Source organism: Plectropomus leopardus, chromosome 19, assembly GCF_026936395.1.
Source record: "Plectropomus leopardus strain MGB_pleo_1.0 chromosome 19, ASM2693639v1, whole genome shotgun sequence".
NCBI lineage: Eukaryota > Metazoa > Chordata > Actinopteri > Perciformes > Serranidae > Plectropomus > Plectropomus leopardus.
This window is the reverse complement of record NC_142194.1, coordinates 25083636-25110389: the sequence shown is the minus strand read 5'-3', so window position 1 is coordinate 25110389 and position 26754 is coordinate 25083636. Positions and strand designations below refer to the sequence as shown.

The window sequence follows — 26754 nt, the reverse complement described above, 5'->3', positions numbered from 1 at the left end:
TTGGATCTATAAACCTGTACCTATAAACTCATAGGTACCCAGTGCTGAGAAAATATTTATAGGATAAGTTAATTTATTTTCCCCTAAAGTACACAGTACTTAAAATAAATTTAGGAAATAACTTCAGACATCTTTCCTCTAAATTACCCTGTAGGTAGCCAGTACTTACAAAATACTTAGCGGATAACTTCCTATATCTTTCCTGTAAAGTACCCTTCTATAGTACCCCGTAGGTACCAGGTACTTATGAAACACTTAGGGGATAACTTTCAACATCTTTCCTCAAAAGTACATTATAAGTGTCACGTAATTACATGGTAAGTCGCGAGCTGTATTATTAAGTGCTGCCTATTAGTTTGTTTCCTTTTGAAAACAGGAAAAAGGCAATGAGCAAATTGGCAAGACATGTTCCACAAATTAATACATTTAGAATTTTTTTTTTTTAAATCGAGGGAAAAATGTCTTGGGGGAAAATGACAAAAGCTAGAGAAAACCACATTTCTAATTATCATAATTATGTATTTATAATTATGTCACAAAATGATCATACTTTTTTTAGACAATTTTCCCAGGTCATTTTCTGGATATTTTTTTAAGCTAGAGCAAAACTTTTTTTAAAAAAAATTATCAATAAAATTTAACAAATTATTAACAAAATCAAAATGATATATTTAAATAATTCTACATGATTATTAAGCTTCTTTTGTTTTTTGTTTTGCTAATTTGCAGGTAATTTTCTTGTACGTTTTACAATTGTTGTGTAAAAAGTTTTGTGTCATTTTTTCTGAAGTTGCTCACTGCTTTCTTTCATTGTATTTGAAAGAAACTTGAAGGAGAGTTGAGTTAAAAAATGATAATTCAAATGCACTCACCGATCTTTTGGCTCCTCTGCTTTCTCACCAGCCATTGCTTGGTCACATCCTCCTAAACATTGACACACATAAAGGCAGACGAACATAAAGATGATGCAGGCTAGATGACAACGAGATAAAGGGATTAAGCTGACAGGTTGTCATGCAGCACATATACGTAACAATTCACAGTGTTTACACTGTGCTAACTTTTCACACTTCCAATTGTCTTAACTTTTTGATTACATTTCATTAGCTAACACACAGCCTATCTTCTTTGGTTCTTGAACAATATCAAATGCAATCTAATCAAATATAGTTATTGTGACAGACATCCTCACCTTAACAGGGCTGTCGGCATTCATCACAACCAGCATGACGAGCTCCATGGCTGGGAGCAGGTTGGGGAGACGCCCCCTCTTCCACTGGAACTCCAGGTCGTCTAGCATCATGAGCACAGGCTCGCCCGGCCAGACGGTGGGCTGAAAAAAAAAAACAATGAACGTAATCAGTGTCACTCAATGAATTGTTCACTCTAACTTGTGATCACAGCTCCAGCGAGTATGATGAGATGATTGTCAAGGGCAGAGCTTAGCTTAATCATCTTTATCAGATACAAGGAGGGAACTGGGTCAGACTTTAATCACCGACCAGCCACACAGGAGCTGGAGGCTTGCACTCATCATCCTCAGCATCCTATTCTCACCTGAGGTCTGCTCTTAATCTCCCGCGTCCAGTCCATGATGACTCTTTTGTGGGCTCCCATGTCACACTCCCCCCCTGACTCCAGCATACAGAGGAGGTGCCCCTTCCAGTCTTTTTTCTCTGGTTTCTCATGCTGGTATTCAGACAGGATGATCCTCGGCTGAACGAGAAAACAGAAACATTAAAGGGACAGTTCACCCCAAAATCAAAGTACATATTTTTCCTCTTACCTGTAGAGCTATATATTAATCTAGATTGTTTTGGTGTGAGTTATGGGCCATGGAGATGTCTGCCTTCTCTCTGATATAATGGAACCATATGGCACTAGGATGCAGTGCTCAAAGCACCAAAAAAAAAAAATACATCTGGAAAAACTCAACAGCAATGTCTCTTTATAGAAATCATAACCCAGCTACTAAAGATAATCCACAGGCTTCACTGTAAGCAGTTTTATGTAAGAACTATTTTCTTTCTATCAAACTACACCCATCAATCATATCACTGTGCAGAGGGAAACATTCATCTATTGCTAGCTCACCTTGCAAAACTGAATCAGCTAGCGTTACAGCTAAACCGAGGTGGATGCCATTAATGTTTACATCTTACGCTGTCACAAGCACGAGCCTCTTATCCATGAGTAGATGCACACTTCCTTCAGCACACTCATATAGTTGGTGTATCACCCCAGTTACTCAAAGCGCCAAAAAAACCCAACAAAAATTGAAAAACTCAACAGCAATATCTTTAACCAGAAATCATGACCAGGTTACTCAAGATAATCCACAGACCTTTTTGTGAGCAGTTGCATGTAGGAACTATTTTGCTTCTACCGAACTGCACCTGCCAGGCTTATCATGGTGCTGAAAAAAGAGTGCATCTATTCATGGACGAGAGGCTTACTCTCGTTACTTACTAGAAAATAGCTTCTACATGCACACATGATTTCTGAAAAGAGGCATTGCTTTTGAGCATTGCTTTTCTCAAATGTATTTTTAGCGCTTTGAGCACCACAAGCCGAGAGCCATCTACTTAAATTATATTGGAGCGAAGGCAGACATCTGTAACACTCTGCAGCTCACACCTAAACAACTTTTATTGATAAATAGCACTACAGGTAAGAGGAAAAATATGTATTTGTATTTAATTTAGGGGAGAACTGTCCCTTTAAAGTCAACCTACAATGATAAATTCACTGTAACAGACATAATTGGCAACTAGTCTGATAATCAATTAAAGTCACTTTTGTATGAAAATTGCAATTAAGCCTCTCACATATGAATATTTCCTGCTTTTCTTTAGGTTATATGTATTAAACTGAATATCTCTGGATTTAGACTGCAGCCCTAAATCACAACCAGAAAGCATGTCGTTGCTGAAGTTATTGACATAAACAGCACCAACTGCAGACCGTACGTACCTGTGCTCTCTTCTCCAGCACAGCAGCCCATTCCACGATGAAATCACGACACACACTGGCCGGCCAGATGTCCTCACTGGTCCAGATGTGGCCGAGGATGTTTGACCTCTGGGGTTAAGATATAGGACGAAATACAAGTGAGATATGCTGTGAATGCTTGTTTCTGTATGACAGAAAGAAAAGACCAAGAAGAGCTTACCTGGCAGATTTTGTTGAGTTCTCGGGCCAATTCCATGATAAACAACTGACTCTCCACCAGCGGCTCCTTCTTTTCAAGTTTCACCCGCTTACGAGACTCCTGGAGCAAAGAAACGTAAGCTAGAAAGGTTAAGAAAACATGATTTGAAGTACATTTTGGAGCAAAGTGTAACACTTGAGTCCTTTAAGCGAACCTTGAGTCGGATCTTGAGCTTTTTGGCCGGCTCGATAAGGAACTGCAGGCAGTCCTTCATCATGCTGGCAGCCGGAGAGCGAGGCAGATGCCCTGTGGTACAATAATAAAAAGCTTTAGCACGCTGGCACACACTCTGTCAGGAGCTGAAGTGCAGCTGACTGGGCTGTGGAGCGAGAGAGAGAAAAGCACTGCAGAACTTTCATCACAGCTCTGCGTTGAGAGTCCACCGAGAGCTCATTATTAGGCACTCTGAGCTATCATTTGGTGTGGAGGAGGGAGGGAGAAGAGGACCCACGCATTGAGTAAAAAAAGAGACAGCCCACCCACTCAGCACACACACAAAGGGAGATTGTAAAAACAGGCAAAAAATATTGCACACTAACAGGATTTCCTGCCGTGTGTGGGTCGATGCATCTTGATCACAGCCTTGAAATTGGAAATTCATTCCCAAGGAGATCTGAGGCAGCAGCGCCGAGCACTTTTAAAACACTGCGGAGGGTGCGGGGGAGTGTTGGACCAGTTTACTGTTGATTCAGCAGTCCACCCCTGTACGCCAGTTTGATGCACTGAGGGGATTTGCTGTTCTTTCTGTGATGTAGAGGTGGCAGCTGAGCCAAAGGATGCTGCTATTGACTTTCCAAGGACTGAGGAGGATTTATAGTTTTGGGAATTTGGTGAATTTGGCAAAGAATCCAACTGAGGAATTAACAGCCAGGACTGAAAGTTTACCGTTTTACTACACATACTATACTCTGACGTTTTTGTGATTTCTTTGAATGACATAATATACTATGACTTTTTCATTATTGTTTTTTTTTGCAACTTACTATACTATGATGTTTTTAAGATTTTTTGATTGATATAGTATATTATGACTTTTTAAAACCGTTTTTTGGATGATATACTACACTATGAGCCTTTTTTATCATCTTTTGAACAACATATTATACTTTAAGTGAGCAATATTAGACCAAAATGTGACCAGAGATGATGTATAAATGAATGCTTTTCTAATTTTTGTTGATATTTTTCCCCTATGATGATGATCTCTGGGCACAAAAGGACACAGGGTGGTGAACCTTTCACATAATTGAATAAGCCAGAAAGTCATGTGTCAATAAGAATTGAACACAGAGGCTTTGTCACGTGCTTGACAGCGTGCCACTCAGCCTGTTAACTAATTAAGTAGATACATTGTGGCTCAATTTGAAATACATTGCAGAGTGCATAAATGGGGAATATAGCCTACTATGACATGACTTGTACATCAAATTGCATAGACAATAGTCACTCCTGGGTACATTGGGATGTGTTTTTGGCAGTGAAAGCAGAGCATGTATGTGGCAGAGGAGCTGTGTGTTTGTGAAGAGAAGAGGGAAGATTAGAGGAAATCCAGGATTACCCCCAGTGCCATTGCTGCACAAACATAGGTAGTGACTTTCTATATTAGGCCTGACAGACCAACCTCTGCCTGCAAGTCAAAACAAACAGACTATAAAATAATATCTATACAAAGCGCATAGCAACCAGCACTAAAGAGGAGATATTTTGTTTTTAATAATAGTTTAAAAAACGTTTAAAATATCTACAACTTTTTCGAAAATATATAATTTTCTAGTGTTTATGCCACCAAAAATGACGAGTAAATACGCTACCATTGTGCGCACGAGGCTGTTTTCAAAAGATGGACATTCACTGACGAGCTAAATATTTAATTTACTCACGCAATACAGTATTTGCTTTTCTCTACTATGAAATTTTTTTAAAAAACCCAAACGAGTAAAGTCTGACCTTTTTATGTGAGAATTTTCCGTTCCGCAGGTAACTTTGCGCAGCTCCTTTGCGATGTATTCGCCTCACTCGGACTCATTTAGTGCTCAGAGGTCCTTCAGAGATGCAGCACACTTCAACTGCGGCAGGAGCGAGACAGAGCGCGCGCTCTTATCTGTCACTAACTGCACTGAACTGCAGTTCGAGAGAAATATCGCGAGAGGACGCCAAAGCTCCACCGACACTGATGAGACCACAGACGCCTTTTGCCATACTATCATACCATACATAACTAAATGCCATACGAACACTTTGTTAATGACTTACATTGATATGTAATACTAAGATATTATTTATAAATGATGGCAAACTATGACCATGACTTTTATGTGTGTGTGTTGTTGTTTTTTTTGATGACTACGATGTTATGAGCTTTTCAGCGATATACATTTTTACAACATTTTTATGATTTATTCAACGACGTAGCTTACTATACTATGTTATTTTCATGATTATTGAAGAACATTCCATGCTGCATTGTTTTTATGATTTTATTTTTGAGCAAGATACAATACTAAAATGTTTTTGTCATTTTTTGAGCACTATACTCTGGATTTTATGATTTTTTTAAACAACAACATTTGATATGACATTTGACATATGAGATTTTTGGACCACATACCATACTGTGACAGTTTTTTTTTTTTTGCACGACATAATGAACTACAACAATTGAATTATTATTTTTTGGATGACATTCTATAATATGACGTGTTTATAATAGTTAGGACGAAGTTTTATACTATGACATTTTTATGATATTTTAAAAAGACAACCAATACAATGAGGTTCTTGTGGTCATCAGTTTTTCGACAAAATACTATATTATAATGTTTTTATCAATGTTTGGACGACATACTATACTATGACATTTTTTATGTTTTTATGGGTTTTTTAAGTTACATTTTAACGTTTTTCACCATACTATAGTGTGGAATTTTCAGACGAATTTTCGACATACTATATTATGGGGTTTTGAGTCGTTTTTGTAACATTCTATGCCATGTCGAAAAAATGAACGAGAATGCCTTACTATGTCCCAAAAACCGCTGAAAACCATAAAATAGCATGCCGAGACATGTCATAGCATACAACGTTGCAAAAACGGCTCAAGACACCATAACATAGCATGTCCAAAGAATGAGCGGAAATGCTATACTATAGTATGGCTAAAATTGTCAAAATATGACATGTCCAAAAAACAGCTGAAAACCACATAAAAAGCATTCTAAGAAACGTGGCATAGAATTTTACAAAAGCGGTCAAAAACACAATAATGTAGCATGTCAAACACCAACCGGAAATGTCATACTATAGAATGGCAAAAAAATCTGCCATTCACATAAATACCATGCCGAGCTACATCATAGCATAGAATGTTGCAAAAAAAGCCAGCAACACAAAAAAATGCATGTTGAAAAATGACAAAAACGGTAAGGCTATAGCATGGCAAAAAATGTCAAAAATTACATGTCAAAAAAACAACTGAAATAACCTAAATACAGCATAAAATAGCACGCCAAGACACACCAAAGCATAGAATGCTGCAAAAACGGCCAAAAACACCATAATGATGCATGTTGAAAAAATGCCCGAAAAGGCAAGGCTATAGTATGGCAAAAAATGTCAAAAATGACATGTCCCAAAAACAGTTGAAAACACCTCAGAACAACATAAAATACTGTGCCAAGACACGCCATAGCATAAAATGTTGCTGAAATGGCCAAAAACACCATAATAACGCATGCTGAAAAATTACAAAAAAGCAAGGCTATATAGAATGGCAAAAAATGTCAAAAATGACATATCCCAAAAACAGCTGAAAAGACCTTAGAACAGAATAAAATAGTGTGCCAGGACACACCATAGCATAGAATGTTGCAAAAACACCATAATAACGCATGTTGAAAAAATGACCGAAAAGGGAAGGCAATAGTATGGCAAAAAAAGTCAAAAATGACATGTCCCAAAAACAGCTGAAAACACCTCAAAACAGCATGAAATAGTGTGCCTTGACACGCCATAGCATAGAATGTTGTGAAAACCGACAATAACACCAAAATAATGCATGTTGAAAAAATGACCAAAAAAGCAAGGCTACAGTATGGCAAAAAATGTCAAAACTGACATATCCCAAAAACAGCTGAAAAAATCCACAAAACAGCATGAAATAGTGTGCCTTGACACGCCATAGCATAGAATGTCGTTAAAAAACCGACAATAACACCAAAATAATGCATGTTGAAAAAATGACCGAAAAGGCAAGGCTATAGTATGGCAAAAAAATGTCAAAAATGATATATCCCAAAAACAGCTGAAAACACCTCAGAACAGCATAAAACAGTGTGCCAAGACACACCATAGCATAGAACGTTGCAAAAACGGCAAAAACACCAAAATAATGCATATTGAAAAGATGACCGAAAAGGCAAGGCTATAGTATGGCAAAAAATGTCAAAAATGACATGTCCCAAAAACAGCTGAAAACACCTCAGAACAGCATAAAATAGCATGCCAAGACACGCCATTGCAAAGAATGTTGCAAAAATGGCCAAAAACACCAAAATAATGCATGTTGAAAAAATGACCGAAAGGCAAGGCTATAGTATGGCAAAAAAGGTAAAAAATGACATGTCCCAAAAACAGCTGAAAACACCTCAGAACAGCATAAAATAGCATGCCGAGTCACGCCATAGCATAGAATGTTGCACAAATGGCCAAAAACACCAAAATAATGCTTGTTGAAAAAATGACCGAAAAGGCAAGGCTATAGTATGGCAAAAAATGTCAAAATATGACATGTCCCAAAAACAGCTGAAAACACCTCAAAACGGCATAAAACAGCATGCCAAGGCACACCCTAGCAAAGAATGTTGCAACAACTGCCAAAATCACCATGACAATGCATGTCATAAAAATGACGGAAAAGGCAAGGCTATAGTATGGCAAAGGGTAAAAAATGACATGTCCCAAAAACAGCTGAAAACACATCAGAACAGCATAAAATAGCATGCCGAGTCACGCCATTGCAAAGAATGTTGCAAAAACTGCCAAAAACACCAAAATAATGCATGTTGAAAAAATGAGCGAAAAGGCAAGGCTATAGTTTGGCAAAAAAAGTCAAAAATGACATGTGCCAAAAACAGCTGAAAACACCTCAGAACAGCATAAAACAGTGTGCCAAGACACACCATAGCATAGAACGTTGCAAAAACGGCAAAAACACCAAAATAATGCATATTGAAAAGATGACCGAAAAGGCAAGGCTATAGTATAGCAAAAAATGTCAAAAATGACATGTCCCAAAAACAGCTGAAAACACCTCAGAACAGCATAAAATAGCATGCCAAGACACGCCATTGCAAAGAATGTTGCAAAAATGGCCAAAAACACCAAAATAATGCATGTTGAAAAAATGACCGAAAGGCAAGGCTATAGTATGGCAAAAAAGGTAAAAAATGACATGTCCCAAAAACAGCTGAAAACACATCAGAACAGCATAAAATAGCATGCCGAGTCACGCCATTGCAAAGAATGTTGCAAAAACTGCCAAAAACACCAAAATAATGCATGTTGAAAAAATGAGCGAAAAGGCAAGGCTATAGTATGGCAAAAAAAGTCAAAAATGACATGTGCCAAAAACAGCTGAAAACACCTCAAAACAGCATAAAATAGCATGCCAAGACACGCCATTGCAAAGAATGTTGCAAAAACGGCCAAAAACACCAAAATAATGCATGTTGAAAAAATGACCGAAAGGCAAGGCTATAGTATGGCAAAGAGAAAAAAATGACATGTCCCAAAAACAGCAGAAAACACATCAGAACAGCATAAAATATCATGCCAAGTCACGCCATTGCAAAGAATGTTGCAAAAACTGCCAAAAACACCAAAATAATGCATGTTGAAAAAATGAGCGAAAAGGCAAGGCTATAGTTTGGCAAAAAAAGTCAAAAATGACATGTGCCAAAAACAGCTGAAAACACCTCAGAACAGCATAAAATAGCATGCCAAGACACGCCATTGCAAAGAATGTTGCAAAAACGGCCAAAAACACCAAAGTAATGCATGTTGAAAAAATGACCAAAAAAGCAAGGCTACAGTATGGCAAAAAATGTCAAAACTGACATGTCCCAAAAACAGCCGAAAACACCTCAGAACAGCATAAAATAGCGTGCCAAGACACGCCATAGCATAGAATATTGCAAAAACGGCCCAAAACACCATAATAATGCATGTTGAAAAAATGACCGAAAAGGCAAGGCTATAGTATGGCAAAAAAATGTCAAAAATGACATGTCCCAAAAACAGCTGAAAATACTTCAAAACAGCATAGAATTGCGTGCCAAGACACGCCATAGCATAGAATGTTGCAAAAACGGCCAAAAACACCAAAATAATGCATGGTGAAAAAATGACCGAAAAGGAAAAAGCTATAGTATGGCGAAAAATGTCAAAAATGACACGTCCCAAAAACAGCTAAAAACACATCAGAATAGCATAAAATAGCATGCCGAGTCACGCCATAGCATAGAATGTTGCACAAATGGCCAAAAACACCATAATAACGCATGCTGAAAAAATTACCAAAAAAGCAAGGCTAAATAGTATGGCAAAAAATGTCAAAAATGATATATCCCAAAAACAGCTGAAAACACCTCAGAACAGCATAAAACAGTGTGCCAAGACACACCATAGCATAGAACGTTGCAAAAACGGCAAAAACACCAAAATAATGCATATTGAAAAGATGACCGAAAAGGCAAGGCTATAGTATAGCAAAAAATGTCAAAAATGACATGTCCCAAAAACAGCTGAAAACACCTCAGAACAGCATAAAATAGCATGCCAAGACACGCCATTGCAAAGAATGTTGCAAAAATGGCCAAAAACACCAAAATAATGCATGTTGAAAAAATGACCGAAAAGGCAAGGCTATAGTATGGCAAAAAATGTCAAAAATGACATGTCCCAAAAACAACTGAAAACACATCAGAACAGCATAAAATAGCATGCCGAGTCGCGCTATAGCAAATAATGTTACAACAACCGACAATAACACCAAAATAATGCATGTTGAAAAAATGATCGAAAAGGCAAGGCTATAGTATGGCAAAAAAAAATTAAAAATGACATGTCCTAAAAACAGCTCAAAAAAACACCTCAGAACAGCATAAAATAGTGTGCCAAGACAGGCTATAGCATAGAATGTTGCAAAAATGGCCAAAAACACCATAATAATACATGTTGAAAAAAATACCAAAAAAGCAAGGCTATAGTATGGCAAAAAATGTCAAAAATGACATGTCCCAAAAACAACTGATGACACATCAAAACAGCATAAAATAGCATGCCAAGACACGCCATAGCATAGAACGTTGCAAAAACCGACAATAACACCAAAATAATGCATGTTGAAAAAAATGACCAAAAAGGCAAGGCTATAGTATGGCAAAAAATGTCAAAAATGACATGTCCCAAAAACAAATGATGACACATCAAAACAGCATAAAATAGTGTGCGAAGACACACCATAGCATAGAATGTTGCACAAATGGCCAAAAACACCAAAATAATGCATGGTGAAAAAATGACCGAAAAGGCAAGGCTATAGTATGGCAAAAAATGTCAAAAATGACATGTCCCAAAAACAACTGAAAACACATCAGAACAGCATAAAATAGCATGCCGAGTCACGCCATTGCAAAGAATGTTGCAAAAACTGCCAAAAACACCAAAATAATGCATGTTGAAAAAATGAGCGAAAAGGCAAGGCTATAGTATGGCAAAAAAAGTCAAAAATGACATGTGCCAAAAACAGCTGAAAACACCTCAAAACAGCATAAAATAGCATGCCAAGACACGCCATTGCAAAGAATGTTGCAAAAACGGCCAAAAACACCAAAATAATGCATGTTGAAAAAATGACCGAAAGGCAAGGCTATAGTATGGCAAAGGGTAAAAAATGACATGTCCCAAAAACAGCTGAAAACACATCAGAACAGCATAAAATAGCATGCCGAGTCACGCCATTGCAAAGAATGTTGCAAAAACTGCCAAAAACACCAAAATAATGCATGTTGAAAAAATGAGCGAAAAGGCAAGGCTATAGTTTGGCAAAAAAAGTCAAAAATGACATGTGCCAAAAACAGCTGAAAACACCTCAGAACAGCATAAAATAGCATGCCAAGACACGCCATTGCAAAGAATGTTGCAAAAACGGCCAAAAACACCAAAGTAATGCATGTTGAAAAAATGACCAAAAAAGCAAGGCTACAGTATGGCAAAAAATGTCAAAACTGACATGTCCCAAAAACAGCCGAAAACACCTCAGAACAGCATAAAATAGCGTGCCAAGACACGCCATAGCATAGAATATTGCAAAAACGGCCCAAAACACCATAATAATGCATGTTGAAAAAATGACCGAAAAGGCAAGGCTATAGTATGGCAAAAAAATGTCAAAAATGACATGTCCCAAAAACAGCTGAAAATACTTCAAAACAGCATAGAATTGCGTGCCAAGACACGCCATAGCATAGAATGTTGCAAAAACGGCCAAAAACACCAAAATAATGCATGGTGAAAAAATGACCGAAAAGGAAAAAGCTATAGTATGGCAAAAAATGTCAAAAATGACATGTCCCAAAAACAGCTGAAAACACCTCAGAACAGCATAAAATAGCATGCCGAGTCACGCCATAGCATAGAATGTTGCACAAATGGCCAAAAACACCATAATAACGCATGCTGAAAAAATTACCAAAAAAGCAAGGCTAAATAGTATGGCAAAAAATGTCAAAAATGATATATCCCAAAAACAGCTGAAAACACCTCAGAACAGCATAAAACAGTGTGCCAAGACACACCATAGCATAGAACGTTGCAAAAACGGCAAAAACACCAAAATAATGCATATTGAAAAGATGACCGAAAAGGCAAGGCTATAGTATAGCAAAAAATGTCAAAAATGACATGTCCCAAAAACAGCTGAAAACACCTCAGAACAGCATAAAATAGCATGCCAAGACACGCCATTGCAAAGAATGTTGCAAAAATGGCCAAAAACACCAAAATAATGCATGTTGAAAAAATGACCGAAAGGCAAGGCTATAGTATGGCAAAAAAGGTAAAAAATGACATGTCCCAAAAACAGCTGAAAACACATCAGAACAGCATAAAATAGCATGCCGAGTCACGCCATTGCAAAGAATGTTGCAAAAACTGCCAAAAACACCAAAATAATGCATGTTGAAAAAATGAGCGAAAAGGCAAGGCTATAGTATGGCAAAAAAAGTCAAAAATGACATGTGCCAAAAACAGCTGAAAACACCTCAAAACAGCATAAAATAGCATGCCAAGACACGCCATTGCAAAGAATGTTGCAAAAACGGCCAAAAACACCAAAATAATGCATGTTGAAAAAATGACCGAAAGGCAAGGCTATAGTATGGCAAAGGGTAAAAAATGACATGTCCCAAAAACAGCTGAAAACACATCAGAACAGCATAAAATAGCATGCCGAGTCACGCCATTGCAAAGAATGTTGCAAAAACTGCCAAAAACACCAAAATAATGCATGTTGAAAAAATGAGCGAAAAGGCAAGGCTATAGTTTGGCAAAAAAAAGTCAAAAATGACATGTGCCAAAAACAGCTGAAAACACCTCAGAACAGCATAAAATAGCATGCCAAGACACGCCATTGCAAAGAATGTTGCAAAACGGCCAAAAACACCATAATAATGCATGTTGAAAAAATGACAGAAAAGGCAAGGCTATAGTATGGCAAAAAAGGTCAAAAATGACTAGTCCCAAAAACAGCTGAAAACACCTCAAAACAGCATGAAATACTGTACCAAGACACACCATAGCATAGAATGTTGCAAAAATGGCCAAAAACACCAAAATAACGCATGCTGAAAAAATTACCAAAAAAGCAAGGCTATATAGTATGGCAAAAAATGTCAAAAATGACATGTCCCAAAAACAGCTGAAAACACCTCAGAACAGCATAAAATAGCATGCCAAGACACGCCATTGCAAAGAATGTTGCAAAAATGGCCAAAAACACCAAAATAATGCATGTTGAAAAAATGACCGAAAAGGCAAGGCTATAGTATGGCAAAAAATGTCAAAAATGACATGTCCCAAAAACAGCTGAAAACACCTCAGAACAGCATAAAATAGCATGCCGAGTCACGCCATTGCAAAGAATGTTGCAAAAATGGCCAAAAACACCAAAATAATGCATGGTGAAAAAATGACCGAAAAGGCAAGGCTATAGTATGGCAAAAAATGTCAAAAATGACATGTCCCAAAAACAGCTGAAAACACCTCAGAACAGCATAAAATAGCATGCCAAGATATGCCATTGCAAAGAATGTTGCAAAAACGGCCAAAAACACCAAAATAATGCATGTTGAAAAAATGACCGAAAAGGAAAAAGCTATAGTATGGCAAAAAAAGTCAAAAATGACATGTCCCAAAAACAGCTGAAAACACCTCAAAACAGCATGAAATACTGTACCAAGACACACCATAGCATAGAATGTTGCAAAAATGGCCCAAAACACCAAAATAATGCATGTTGAAAAAATGACCGAAAAGGCAAGGATGTAGTATGGCAAAAAATGTCAAAAATGACATGTCCCAAAAACAGCTGAAAACACCTCAGAACAGCATAAAATAGCATGCCGAGTCACGCCATAGCATAGAATGTTGCAAAAACGGGGAAAAACACCAAAATAATGCATGTTGAAAAAATGACCGAAAAGCCAGACTATAGTATGGCAAAAAATGTCAAAAATGACATGTCCCAAAAACAACTGATGACACATCAAAACAGCATAAAATAGTGTGCGAAGACACACCATAGCATAGAATGTTGCACAAATGGCCAAAAACACCATAATAACGCATGGTGAAAAAATTACCAAAAAAGCAAGGTTATATAGTATGGCAAAAAAAGTCAAAAATGAAATATCCCAAAAACAGCTGAAAACACCTCAGAACAGCATAAAATAGCATGCCAAGACACGCCATTGCAAAGAATGTTGCAAAAATGGCCAAAAACACCAAAATAATGCATGGTGAAAAAATGACTGAAAAGGCAAGGCTATAGTATGGCAAAAAATGTCAAAAATGACATGTCCCAAAAACAGCTGATGACACATCAGAACAGCATAAAATAGTGTGCCGAGTCATAACAATAACAACAATAACACCAAAATAATGCATGTTGAAAAAATGACCGAAAAGGAAAAAGCTATAGTATGGCAAAAAAAGTCAAAAATGACATGTCCCAAAAACAGCTGAAAACACCTCAGAACAGCATAAAATAGCATGCCAAGACACGCCATTGCAAAGAATGTTGCAAAAATGGCCAAAAACACCAAAATAATGCATGTTGAAAAAATGACCGAAAAGGCAAGGCTATAGTATGGCAAAAAATGTCAAAAATGACATGTCCCAAAAACAACTGAAAACACATCAGAACAGCATAAAATAGCATGCCGAGTTGCGCTATAGCAAATAATGTTACAACAACCGACAATAACACCAAAATAATGCATGTTGAAAAAATGATCGAAAAGGCAAGGCTATAGTATGGCAAAAAAAAATTAAAAATGACATGTCCTAAAAACAGCTCAAAAAAACACCTCAGAACAGCATAAAATAGTGTGCCAAGACAGGCTATAGCATAGAATGTTGCAAAAACAGCCAAAAACACCATAATAATACATGTTGAAAAAAATACCAAAAAAGCAAGGCTATAGTATGGCAAAAAATGTCAAAAATGACATGTCCCAAAAACAACTGATGACACATCAAAACAGCATAAAATAGCATGCCAAGACACGCCATAGCATAGAACGTTGCAAAAACCGACAATAACACCAAAATAATGCATGTTGAAAAAATGACCAAAAAGGCAAGGCTATAGTATGGCAAAAAATGTCAAAAATGACATGTCCCAAAAACAAATGATGACACATCAAAACAGCATAAAATAGTGTGCAAAGACACACCATAGCATAGAATGTTGCACAAATGGCCAAAAACACCAAAATAATGCATGTTGAAAAAATGACCGAAAAGGCAAGGCTATAGTATGGCAAAAAATGTCAAAAATGACATGTCCCAAAAACAACTGAAAACACATCAGAACAGCATAAAATAGCATGCCGAGTCACGCCATTGCAAAGAATGTTGCAAAAACGGCCAAAAACACCAAAATAATGCATGCTGAAAAAATGACAGAAAAGGCAAGGCTATAGTATGGCAAAAAATGTCAAAAATGACATGTCCCAAAAACAGCTGATGACACATCAAAACAGCATAAAATAGTGTGCCGAGTCATAACAATAACAACAATAACACCAAAATAATGCATGTTGAAAAAATGACCTAAAAGGAAAAAGCTATAGTATGGCAAAAAAAGTAAAAAATGACATGTCCCAAAAACAGCTGAAAACACCTCAAAACAGCATTAAATACTGTACCAAGACACACCATAGCATAGAATGTTGCAAAAACGGCCAAAAACACCAAAATAATGCATGTTGAAAAAATGACCGAAAAGGCAAGGCTATAGTATGGCAAAAAATGTCAAAAATGACATGTCCCAAAAACAGCTGAAAATACTTCAAAACAGCATAAAATAGCATGCCAAGACACGCTATAGCAAATAATGTTACAACAACCGACAATAACACCATAATAATGCATGTTGAAAAAATGACCAAAAAGGCAAGGCTATAGTATGGCAAAAAATGTCAAAAATGACATGTCCTAAAAACAGCTCAAAAAAACACCTCAGAACAGCATAAAATAGTGTGCCAAGACACGCTATAGCATAGAATGTTGCAAAAACAGCCAAAAACACCATAATAATACATGTTGAAAAAAATACCAAAAAAGCAAGGCTATAGTATGGCAAAAAATGTCAAAAATGACATGTCCCAAAAACAACTGATGACACATCAAAACAGCATAAAATAGCATGCCAAGACACGCCATAGCATAGAACGTTGCAAAAACCGACAATAACACCAAAATAATGCATGTTGAAAAAATGACCAAAAAGGCAAGGCTATAGTATGGCAAAAAATGTCAAAAATGACATATCCCAAAAACAGCTGAAAACACCTCAGAACAGCATAAAATAGTGTGCCTAGACACGCCATAGCATAGAATGTTGCAAAAACGGCAAAAACCACCAAAATAATGCATGTTGAAAAAATGACCGAAAAGGCAAGGCTATAGTATAGCAAAAAAGGTCAAAAATGACATGTCCCAAAAACAGCTGAAAACACCTCAGAACAGTATAAAATAGCATGCCGAGTCACGCCATAGCATAGAATGTTGCAAAAACCGACAATAACACCAAAATAATGCATGTTGAAAAAATGACCGAAAAGGAAAAAGCTATAGTATGGCAAAAAATGTCAAAAATGACATGTCCCAAAAACAGCTGAAAACACCTCAAAACAGCATAAAATAGTGTGCCGAGTCATAACAATAACAACAATAACACCAAAATAATGCATGTTGAAAAAATGACCGAAAAGGAAAAAGCTATAGTATGGCAAAAAAAGTCAAAAATGACATGTCCCAAACACAGCTGAAAACACCTCAAAACAGCATTAAATACTGTACCAAGACACACCATAGCATAGAATGTTGCAAAAACGGTAAAAAACACCAAAATAATGCATATTGAAAAAATGACCGAAAAGGCAAGGCTATATAGTATAGCAAAAAATGTCCAAAATGACATGTCCCAAAAACAGCTGAAAACACCTCAGAACAGCATGAAATAGCATGCCAAGTCACGCCATATCATCAAATGTTGCAAAAACCGACAAGAACACCAAAATAATGCATGTTGAAAAAATGACCGAAAAGGCAAGGCTATAGTATGGCAAAAAATGTCAAAAATGACATGTCCCAAAAACAGCTGAAAATACTTCAAAACAGCATAAAATAGCATGCCAAGACACGCTATGGCAAATAATGTTACAACAACCGACAATCACACCAAAATAATGCATGTTGAAAAAATGACCGAAAAGGCAAGGCTATAGTGTGGAAAAAAAAAAAAAAAATGACATGTCCTAAAAACAGCTGAAAAAAATACAGAACAGCATAAAATAGTGTGCCAAGACACGCTATACCATAGAATGTTGCAAAAACAGCCAAAAACACCATAATAATGCATGGTGAAAAAATTACCAAAAAAGCAAGGCTATAGTATGGCAAAAAATGTCAAAACTGACATGTCCTAAAAACAGCCGAAAACACCTCAGAACAACATAAAATAGTGTGCCAAGACACGCCATAGCATAGAATGTTGCAAAAACGGCCAAAAACACCATAATAATGCATGTTGAAAAAATTACAGAAAAGGCAAGGCTATAATATAGCAAAAAATGTCAAAAATGACATGTCCCCAAAACAGCTGAAAAGACCTCAAAACAGCATCAAATAGTGTGTCAAGACACACCATAGCATAGAATGTTGCAAAAACTGCCAAAAACATCATAATATAGTGTGTCGAAAAAACAACTTAAATGCTATACTATTGTATGGTGAAAATGTCTAAATAATCATGTCCCAAAAACAGCAAAAAATCACATAAAATAGCATACCGAGACACATCATGGCATAAAATGTTGCAAAAACAGTCCAAAACACCATAACATAGCATGTCGAAAAAGACCAAAAATGCCATACTATAGTGTTATTTTTAATCATTTTTTCGATGACATACTGTACTATGACGTTCTTTTCTTTTTTTTGGAAGATACAGTAAACTATGACGTTTTTTAATGTTTTTTTAAATGACTTAGTGTACCAGTACGTCTATAACATTTTTGAGTAACATACCTTAGTATCATGCTTTTATCATTTTTTTTTTTTACATTATAGTACTACCTCTTTTTTCAATTGAAAGACATACTATACATCAGCATTACGTTTTTATGATCTTTTGATCGACATATACCAGCACGTTGTCATGATTATTTGGAAGTCATGCTATACTATCACGCTTTTATCATTTTTAAACGACATATACAATCAAGATTTCACAATTTCCTACATTTCATCTCATTTCAACATTCTAGACTGAGGCTTTTGTTCATTTTTGTTCAACATACTTTACATACAAGACTATGACGTGTTTATTGTTCGATCGACGTTCAGCAAGACGTTTTTAGATTTGGAAATTGAACAGCAGATGTCACTATAGCCAATAAACATTTCATATGAATTTCATTTCGAGGCGCCCAGAAAGCTCCTATATTAATTCAGAGCGTTTATTTTTTTTAAATAGAAAAACTAAATTGCACAGTGTTCAATCCAGCTGTCCACCGTCTGTGTCTGTGGGGGACAATGTGGGATGGGAAGGTGTCTCGGTATGTCAGGTACACTACACGGAAGTGTAATTACAGCGCGTGTCGCTGTGCTTGCATGACAGAACAGGCGTTGCATGTGTGTGTGTGTGTGTGTGTGTGTGTGTGTGTGTGCGAGTGTGTGTGCTGTCAACGACAACCTCCGATCACAGCTGGTCCCTCAACATGGCACCCAAAGACCCTCTGCTCGCCACTCTCAAAGGTAAGGACGCACACTGTGCTGTTATTGGATCCATTACAGCCGGTTGCTTCGTCCAGTTTTGCGCGTATGGCTCGCTGCTAAATAATAAATGACTTACTTTATCATTTGTGTTCTTATGTAAAAAACAAAAACAAAAACAAAAAACCCAACATCTGTTAGGCTGTTTATTTCTGCACAGCCACTGGTGTAGTGTTGATGTATGAGATGGCGATGATCGAGCAGGTTACATGCATGGCCACACTCACGCGGACCGACAACAGATCCGCTGTCAGCTGTGCGTTATGTTCTGTCCCCTCCCAGTGTGCGTCCTGAACCTGCAGTCACACGGAGACACAGTGTCAGACACCAACCCTCACCTCGCCTCCTGCTGTGAGCTCGTCGAGCTGGTCCTCAGGAAGGGGCTCCAACGTAAGCATCCACAAAATATGTTTTTCCTCTGAAAAAAATACATTTCTGCAGGTTTGTTAAAACTGAATGTTCTTTATCGACATATTGCTGAAAAACAAATGTCTCTATTGCAAGTTGCTTACCTGGTAGGCATATGTATGTTGGGATGTCAGTTTATGCCTCAAGAGGCTGTTTTTTCCCCCCTGAAACATGCTAAAATTACTAAAAGGTGAAAAAACAGTTGCCTAAAAAATTGAAAAAAAAAAAAAAAAAAGAGAGAGAGAGGATAAATATTAGAAAAAAATCCCAAAAATTGGACAAATGTCTGGAAATTAAATGTCCAAAAAAGATATATATTTATTAAAGGAATATATTAAAAATTATATCACAGTAAAAACATAAAAACATTAAAATATACAAAATAACTACACATCTATTGTTTTGTTTTTAGGACTTTTATTATTATTATTATTATTATTATTATTATTATTATTATTATTATTATTTGCTTAGTTTTAGGTATTTTCTTGTTAAGGGTTAAAGGGTTAAGGGTTAAACACTGTGTTTGGAGGGTGGGCTTGGTGTATTTTCAGTATCTTAATGATAAACCATACCAACTTGGTAAAAAATGTCCCACAAATTTCAAGAAATTAGTAAAAGGTGACAAGAAATTTGCCTAAGATTTTTTTTAATTAAAGGGGGAGCATTATTAGAAAATTATGCCCCCCAAAAATGTAAAATATATATAATTATTTATATTTTATAATTAATTATTATTATAAAGGTAATTTTCTTGTAACTTCTTTACTAGTTTTTTGCTCATTTTTTGGCCGTGGCTCGTTAAGTTACTGTTTGCCTTCTTGCAATGTTTATAAAGAAATCAAACCAATTTGCACAGGTTTCAAAGAGTTTAAACACTGTATTTTAAATATCTTAATGATACATTATATGAGACTCTATAGGTGAACAGTGTTTTTGCAGTTCGGACTGAGTGTGTGTTTGCTCTCCCTCCAGAGCCAGTTCTCAGTCTGGTACACAGAGACTACTGGCAGTGTTTTGAACAGCTCACCCACCAAGATACCTGTGGCAGGTAACAACATCCTGCTTAGATAAACTGATTTTTAATAATGTTATAACTTTGCACTGTAACATACCTTACTCTGATAGAAATACTATTATTTCCAGGGGCAGGGCTTCTGGGGCTCCAGCCCTGATTGTTTTCTCAAAAGCCCTGAATGGTATTTGCAAGAGAATCTAATGTAACTCAGTAAATATTCTCCTGTTGACGTAATATTCAATTCAGAGTATGAAAGACTGCATTTATTTGGCATTGTTGGGGATCCTTGAATTGGAATCAAAGTTACCCAGATTAGCATAGCATGATTTAATTAAAAAAAAAAAAAACTACTCAAGCATTGTGTAACAAAAAGAGGTTTCAAGATTAGGAATGCTATTCACATAAAATTCTTACCTCTACCTATTTTCATGAGTGAGTTCAGATGTGGACCCAAATGGAGAACAAACAGAGCAGACAGGTACACAAACAAAAAGTGGGCTTTAATACTGTTGATGATTATGATGTCCAAAAAAATAAGCAGGTAACAAAAGCACAAAGTACAAATAAAACAGGAATCAAACACCAAACTAAAGCCAACTAGGATGACAAGGGAAACACACAGGTATATATACACAGGAGACTAATCAGGAGAATGAGACACAGCTGGAGTAGGTGGCAGAGGACACCAGGGTGGAGCAAAAAAGACAAAAACAGAACAGGTGAGCAGGGAAGACTCTGGTAACAGGGAACAAGACTTACAAAAGACAGGTGAAATTAATCAGGGACATATTAAGGTGAAACACACAAAGACAGGAAGTAAAATCAGACACTACACATGAGGAGTACTACTACAGAATATAACAGGACACAGAACAGGAGTGACATGAAAACATAACAAAGCCCAAACTCAAAAACCTAAGATCCTGACACCTAAGATAGTATGTAACTAGTTGTAGCTTACTTACAAACAGCTTACAAATTTCCTGCTTATTTATTTAAATCTTGTGTGTGTGTGTGTGTGTGTGTGTGTGTGCCACTTATATCATCCTCTTTGGGTCTGTGAGAACACAGCGACAACAGAAGTCTTCATGAGTTGTTCTTTTTTGGGGGTTTTTTTGGATTCAGCATCAGTTTGTGAAGTTCGACTTGTAGGGAGAATAATCTGTCGATCCGGTCAGAGCAGATCAGATCAAATCAATAGAAGAGAGGAGATGCCACAGAGGCCTTCAGTAGAAACTTTTAGACACAGCACTATTAAGTTTGACTTCCGCTGCACCTGGCATCCTGAATGGTGCAAAGTTTTAAGGAAAAATTAAGTGCCAGAGTGCATAAAAAGCATCAAAATAGACCTTGATCATCAAAAAACACCTAACACCTATTGTTTCTGCTGCTGGTGTGTGTGTGTGTGTGTGTGTGTAGGCTGTCCGCTGTGTCCTTGGTGGTGGAGCAGACCAGAGTTTGCAGGAAGCTGCTTTCAGCTCAGGGCCGAGGACGCTACCTACTCAGACTGGCTCTCAGCCGCAAGGCTCTGCCGCAGTTCATCACACACCTGCTGCACACACCCAGAGTCCTGGAGGTCAGACGCATGGACCAAAACACATTTTCTATGATACATTATATTTTTTATGTATTTTGCTGGTGCTACCCATATTTGCTCTTCTATGGGGCAAATTGTCCACCAAATATACCCGTTGCCGAGTCTCAGTAAGAGTCTGAAACAGCTTTGGTTCATGCTGTTTCTCTCCCCTGCAGTGGTACAGCCCGGATATGTCAATCCTCAGGAATGAGGAATTTGTGGGTGAGGCTTTGTACTTGATCTGATTGTTTCCTTCAAATGCTGAGCAAAGCTAAGGAAGTGCTTGTCATCGCTGGCAATCAATGTCCAAGATCAACAACACTGTTCTCTCTTTGCAGAGCCTTTCATGTCTCTGCTGCTGGTCCTCTCTCACATGGAGTTTAAACTGGACATGGAGGTCAGTTCAGCTCCATCATTTATGCCTCAACTTTTCTTCCAAATCACTTTGCATTCAAACAGCTCTGCACTAATAACCTCCCCTGGTCTCTTGGCACAGAATTGCAGTTTTCTGGATGAGAGTTGGCTCCTACCGGTAAAAAAATTATGAATATTGTTTCATAACTCACAACTTAAATAACTTATGGAAATCCATTAAAAAATGACAAAAGCAGGACATGTTGCAGTGAGATTGTGGAATTCAGACTCCATCTGTTAATTGTTTGTATATTTTCCAGGTGTGTGAGACATATGAGGTAGTGCCCTGTCGGGAGTTAGGGTTGGTGTTGAGGTTTGTACCGTCCTCTCTACTGTTTTTCATAAAGTATATCAATTCACCAATAGATCTGTCCAATGTGCATCATCCTCTCCCTCTGTCTCTGCCTGTCTCTCAGGTATCTCAGAGGGCGCGTCTTCGTCCTCGAACTGATCCCTGATAGTCAGGCTCATGTCGACAAGTTTATCTGTCCTGGTGACATCATTGATGAGATCAACGGCACCTCATTGAGGAATTCCAAGAATGGACAGGTATCCTCACCCATGCAGTGTAATATATAAGTCATAACCAGAGACATTTAAAGACATTATGTCTCTTTCTCAGCATTGTGTATCTGGTAAAAATAAAAATAAAAATAAAAGCCATTTAAGTGCTATCTAGTCCTGTTATATTGAAGAAAAGGCAGACATCTCTACAGCCAATATCTCCAACACTCTGCAACTCACACCAAAATAATCTAGACTGATACATAGTACTACAAACAAAAAATATATCTTTTTGATTTTGTGTTTGAACTGTCCCTTTTAAGTGTCTCTGAAAGACAGTCCAACAAGTGAGCCAGCCAGTACCTAAATGTAATTTAGACATTATTAATTATTAATGTCCTCTGTAAAACAAAAGGCCATTATAACAAGAAGTGTTTTCACCTTTGTTGCCTGATTAGACCTCTTCTCAGAAATGTGTGGCTGCATACTTATGGCTCGATAGACGCCTCCCTAGTTCTCCTGTTAGTTTTGTGGCACCAGTTAGGGTGGGACAGCTTATCGTTTTTATTATTACATGTAGTATGGTGATATTGCACAACTGCTTACACAACCTTAGCACAGCTCTATTCAGCCAGAACAACTGAAAATGCCTGTGTTGGCTGTGAAGGACTCTTCTAGTAAAATTTTTAAAAAAAAAGAAATTCCCCTCTGTTCTCATTTTTGCCCTCAATGTTTATCTTGAGGTTTCAGCCTTATCATATTTAACAAGATGTGACATGGCACCTTTAGGGAATTTCTTTGTGATTAGCACAAATATCCACTTGAAATCAAGGAAGAGCTGATTAGATTTTGGTGGTCATAGCTCAAAGGTCAAGGTCCCTGTGACCTTGTCTGTCTCATTCTTGCGAACGCAATATCTCAAGAAAACCTTGAGGGAATTTCTTCAAATTTGGCACAAACGTTTGAGTGGACTCAAGGGTGTCCTGTTTAGATTTTGGTGGTCAAAGTTCAGAGTCACTGTGACCCTGCAACCGTCTCATTTTCGTCAACACAATATCTGAAGATAGCCTTGAGAGAGTTTCCTTAAATGTGGTATAAATGTCCATTTGGACTCAAGAATGTACTGACTGGAATTCGGTGGTCAAAATCCATATGCTCAAATTTCACACAAATGTATATAAGGATGTAATGATGAAGGTCTGACATTTTAAATCACTGGCCACCCCAACTCATTTTCACACGTGTTTGAAAAACCCTTTAAGTGTTTGCATCACTTAAACATTTTTTTTTTACATTTACATTTACTACTAAACAAACCTTAGAGGTACTTGTACACAGCTCAAGGTGTGTACAAGAGTGCATAAAAAAAGCATCAAAAGAGAGCTTACTCATAAAAAAGAATCCCCCCTTACAGGGGTCTGTGCTAAGCCCCCAGTGTCCTCGAACTCTAGAAACACCCCTGGCTACATTTCCTCTGTTTTTCCAGGCAGGTGTGGTTCTGTCCCGGCTAAAGGGCAGCCCTCTGTCCATCAGTATTCTGCGGTGGAGGGCTCATGATGGGACAGTGTATCGGCCCCTTATCAAACTTCTGAGGGCCCTGAGGATCGAGAACCCCACCCTGCAGCTCGGCCCCACTCCCTCCCAGCAGTCAGCCACCAATGACCAGAGAATGTCTCCGTCACAGTGTCTCAAAGAGGGGAGGCAAGTGTGTTACCAAATTAATAGGGATGATTTATTGAACATTTTGCCAGTTGTACTTCTGACATATTTCACTGACCCACCATTCCTTAACAGGATTGTCTACATCGTGCAGTACTTGGGAAAAGCAAACATTGGAGCGGTAAATAAGCGCTATTGCTTTACAATTTAATATTGTTCTTTGTGTATACGTGTTTGGCCCTGTTTACATCTGCTTTTAACATGCTTTTTTTTTTAATGCCCATGTTAACAGATTAGAGCAGCCCCACTACTTGTGTCTCGGCTGCTGCTGAACTGCAGAACATGTAGATATTCGCAGTTTTGACGATTTTTTTTCCATGTGACGCAGGCGGTTTTCAGGATTAGACAGTGAAAATGTTAAATTAATGTGTTATTCGGATTAAAACTGGACATGGAAATACACGTAAACATATAAGTCTGACTAAAAATGGACTGAAACGAAATCCTTGAAATTTAACTAACACACCCAGATAAGGAGATTGGAAGTCAAGCTTTTCCGTCATGTTAACACTTCAGTCGGACTTTAACTGGGCCCTGCCTACACTAATAGATATAGTACAGTCCCACAACACTGGCAGCTAAGCTAAGTGATGGATTGCCGTGGACTGGGCCTCAGTAAGACATTTAACATCTTAAAACAATCAATATCAATTTAAGTGTTCAATATATATATATATATAATATATATATATATATATATAATATATATTTTATCCTCTTTACATTACACAACAGCTGATGGAGGCAGCTGTAAAGCAGCAGCTCCACTATTCAGTGGAGTAAAATGATTTCTTCAATGTAGTCTGGTGTTTTTGATATACCGACTTCAAATCTCCGTCAGTAAGGACTTTCTTATGGCAAAGTAAAGTGGTGAAAGTGTTTGAAATATAGCTTAGGCTACACTTAATCTGAGATCGATTTTGTTAGGTGGTTTAAAACTAATCAATGAAAGCAGAGTTTGCAGAGATGAGGCAGTTTTCTACCCCCGAAGTTAATGCGTGGTGCTTTGTCTGCTGTCCATCTGTGATACAATCATCGAGGGCGCATGTTAATACCATGTGCAAACAGGGCCTTAGTCTTTAAAGCTTTGGTGAAATCTGCTTTTACCTCTCTTTTAGTTTGGGGGCAAGGAGGTGCTGCAGCAGGGCATTAAACAAGTTTTGCAGAAAAACCTGCCAAGCAAGGTAAAGAAGCTGCTCCCCTGCCTCAGGGCATGGTGGCCTGTTGGTCTGCAAAACAAAAGTCACCATCAGCATGTGCTCAATCAGTGAAATTTTTCTTGCAGGAAGTGCTCTTAGATATGAAGGAGACACATTTGACATGCACGGACAGCAGCAGTAAACTGGTGAGTAGATGCGTGTAATGTAATTAAGTTGATGTTCCCTCTTTGCGATTACATGACAATTATCAGATTTTTTAAGCTGCAATTCTATTCTCCTAAATAATATCATGTTTTCATCAGGAGCTGTTTGAGCATCACTATCCAGAGATTTCATGCGTTGGGAGATTCGGTCAACCAGACTACACGATATTTGCATTTTGTGTGGCGTAAGTATTACATTTCTGCAAATATTTCATTATTATTGCAGTATAGGATGATTGATTTATCCATTATAAGAGTGCTCCACACACAACCCTATTGAATAACACTTCTCCATAGGGACACGTGGTGATGCAATACCCTAGCCATTACATCTGTTGTCATTGGCTGCGCCCATATGTCATCTAACCATGTGATTGGCTCCGTTCACAGAGACTCCCCAGAAACCCCTCAGTCTACAGGCTTCTGCTGCGTGGCGCTAAGAGCCAGCACTGCCAAGGAGTGTGAAGAGCTTGTCCTACGTATAGGTGAGGCATGGCAGTTATGAGCTTTCTGCATGAGAAACTCACTCACACTTCTATTTTTATTCATGTTAAAAGCTCATTTTGTGTTTGTGCTTGTTACAGCGACTGGTTTCAAGCACACAGAGTGGTTTGTATGACAACCCACCAACAGTGGATTAACACTTGTATCATGTTTTGTAAATAAGTGTAAAATGTGCATAAAAACTATTACTCACTGAATATGAATATAAGTAAGAGTGTACCATTTCATATTAGGGGATAATTTTTAATAAAAGAATGAGTATATTAATATATATGATATATGCACACACACATATGTATACACACTTGTTTCCTACAGCCAGGTTTAAATACAGTATTAAAGATACCACTTGGGATGAAGTTTGACAACAATTTAATGATAAACTAAACTGAAAAGAAAAAAACAGATATTGTCAA

At 37.5% G+C, this 26754-nt stretch overlaps 2 protein-coding genes across 5 annotated transcripts in view; one reads left to right on the top strand and one right to left on the bottom strand.

The window, feature by feature from the left end:
- LOC121958522 (butyrophilin subfamily 1 member A1) overlaps positions 1 to 20858 on the bottom strand; it is a 24692-nt gene extending 3834 nt beyond the window's left edge. The window contains exons 1-9 of one of the 3 annotated variants that reach the window (XM_088070357.1): positions 20673 to 20858; positions 19345 to 19446; positions 19171 to 19267; positions 3366 to 3457; positions 3173 to 3271; positions 2974 to 3081; positions 1558 to 1716; positions 1193 to 1333; positions 873 to 924 (exon numbers count right to left, since the gene is read on the bottom strand). In XM_088070357.1, the coding sequence (XP_087926483.1) occupies positions 873 to 924; positions 1193 to 1333; positions 1558 to 1716; positions 2974 to 3081; positions 3173 to 3271; positions 3366 to 3428 (622 nt within the window). In that variant the 5' untranslated portion in view covers positions 3429 to 3457; positions 19171 to 19267; positions 19345 to 19446; positions 20673 to 20858. Of the gene's footprint in view, positions 1 to 872; positions 925 to 1192; positions 1334 to 1557; positions 1717 to 2973; positions 3082 to 3172; positions 3272 to 3365; positions 3458 to 5158; positions 5300 to 19170; positions 19268 to 19344; positions 19447 to 20672 lie in introns of those variants that run through there. The other 2 variants (XM_088070356.1, XM_042507487.2) reach the window with 2 other exon arrangements.
- LOC121959228 (uncharacterized) lies at positions 18470 to 26754 on the top strand. Of its 2 annotated transcripts, XM_088070355.1 has the most exons (16): positions 18470 to 18814; positions 19115 to 19222; positions 20216 to 20291; positions 21678 to 21834; positions 22011 to 22056; positions 22173 to 22231; positions 22331 to 22366; positions 22509 to 22561; positions 22665 to 22797; positions 24239 to 24453; positions 24547 to 24592; positions 25590 to 25655; positions 25757 to 25816; positions 25934 to 26019; positions 26225 to 26319; positions 26419 to 26754. In XM_088070355.1, exons 1-16 carry the CDS (start codon positions 18778 to 18780, stop codon positions 26451 to 26453), a joined length of 1308 nt encoding a protein of 435 aa, XP_087926481.1. In that variant the 5' UTR covers positions 18470 to 18777; the 3' UTR covers positions 26454 to 26754. The 2 variants fall into 2 exon arrangements, with proteins under 2 accessions (XP_087926481.1, XP_087926479.1); XM_088070353.1 differs by lacking the exon at positions 18470 to 18814 and having other exon boundaries at positions 18862 to 19222.

Excerpts from the sequence above, each read along its gene's own strand:
- LOC121959228 (XM_088070353.1), top strand. The coding sequence starts at position 19,042 with ATGCATGGCCACACTCACGCGGACCGACAACAGATCCGCTGTCAGCTG. Across the intron at positions 19,223-20,215 it reads CCTCAGGAAGGGGCTCCAAC|AGCCAGTTCTCAGTCTGGTA; the intron begins GTAAGCATCCAC and ends CTCTCCCTCCAG. Across the intron at positions 21,835-22,010 it reads ACACACCCAGAGTCCTGGAG|TGGTACAGCCCGGATATGTC; the intron begins GTCAGACGCATG and ends TCTCCCCTGCAG.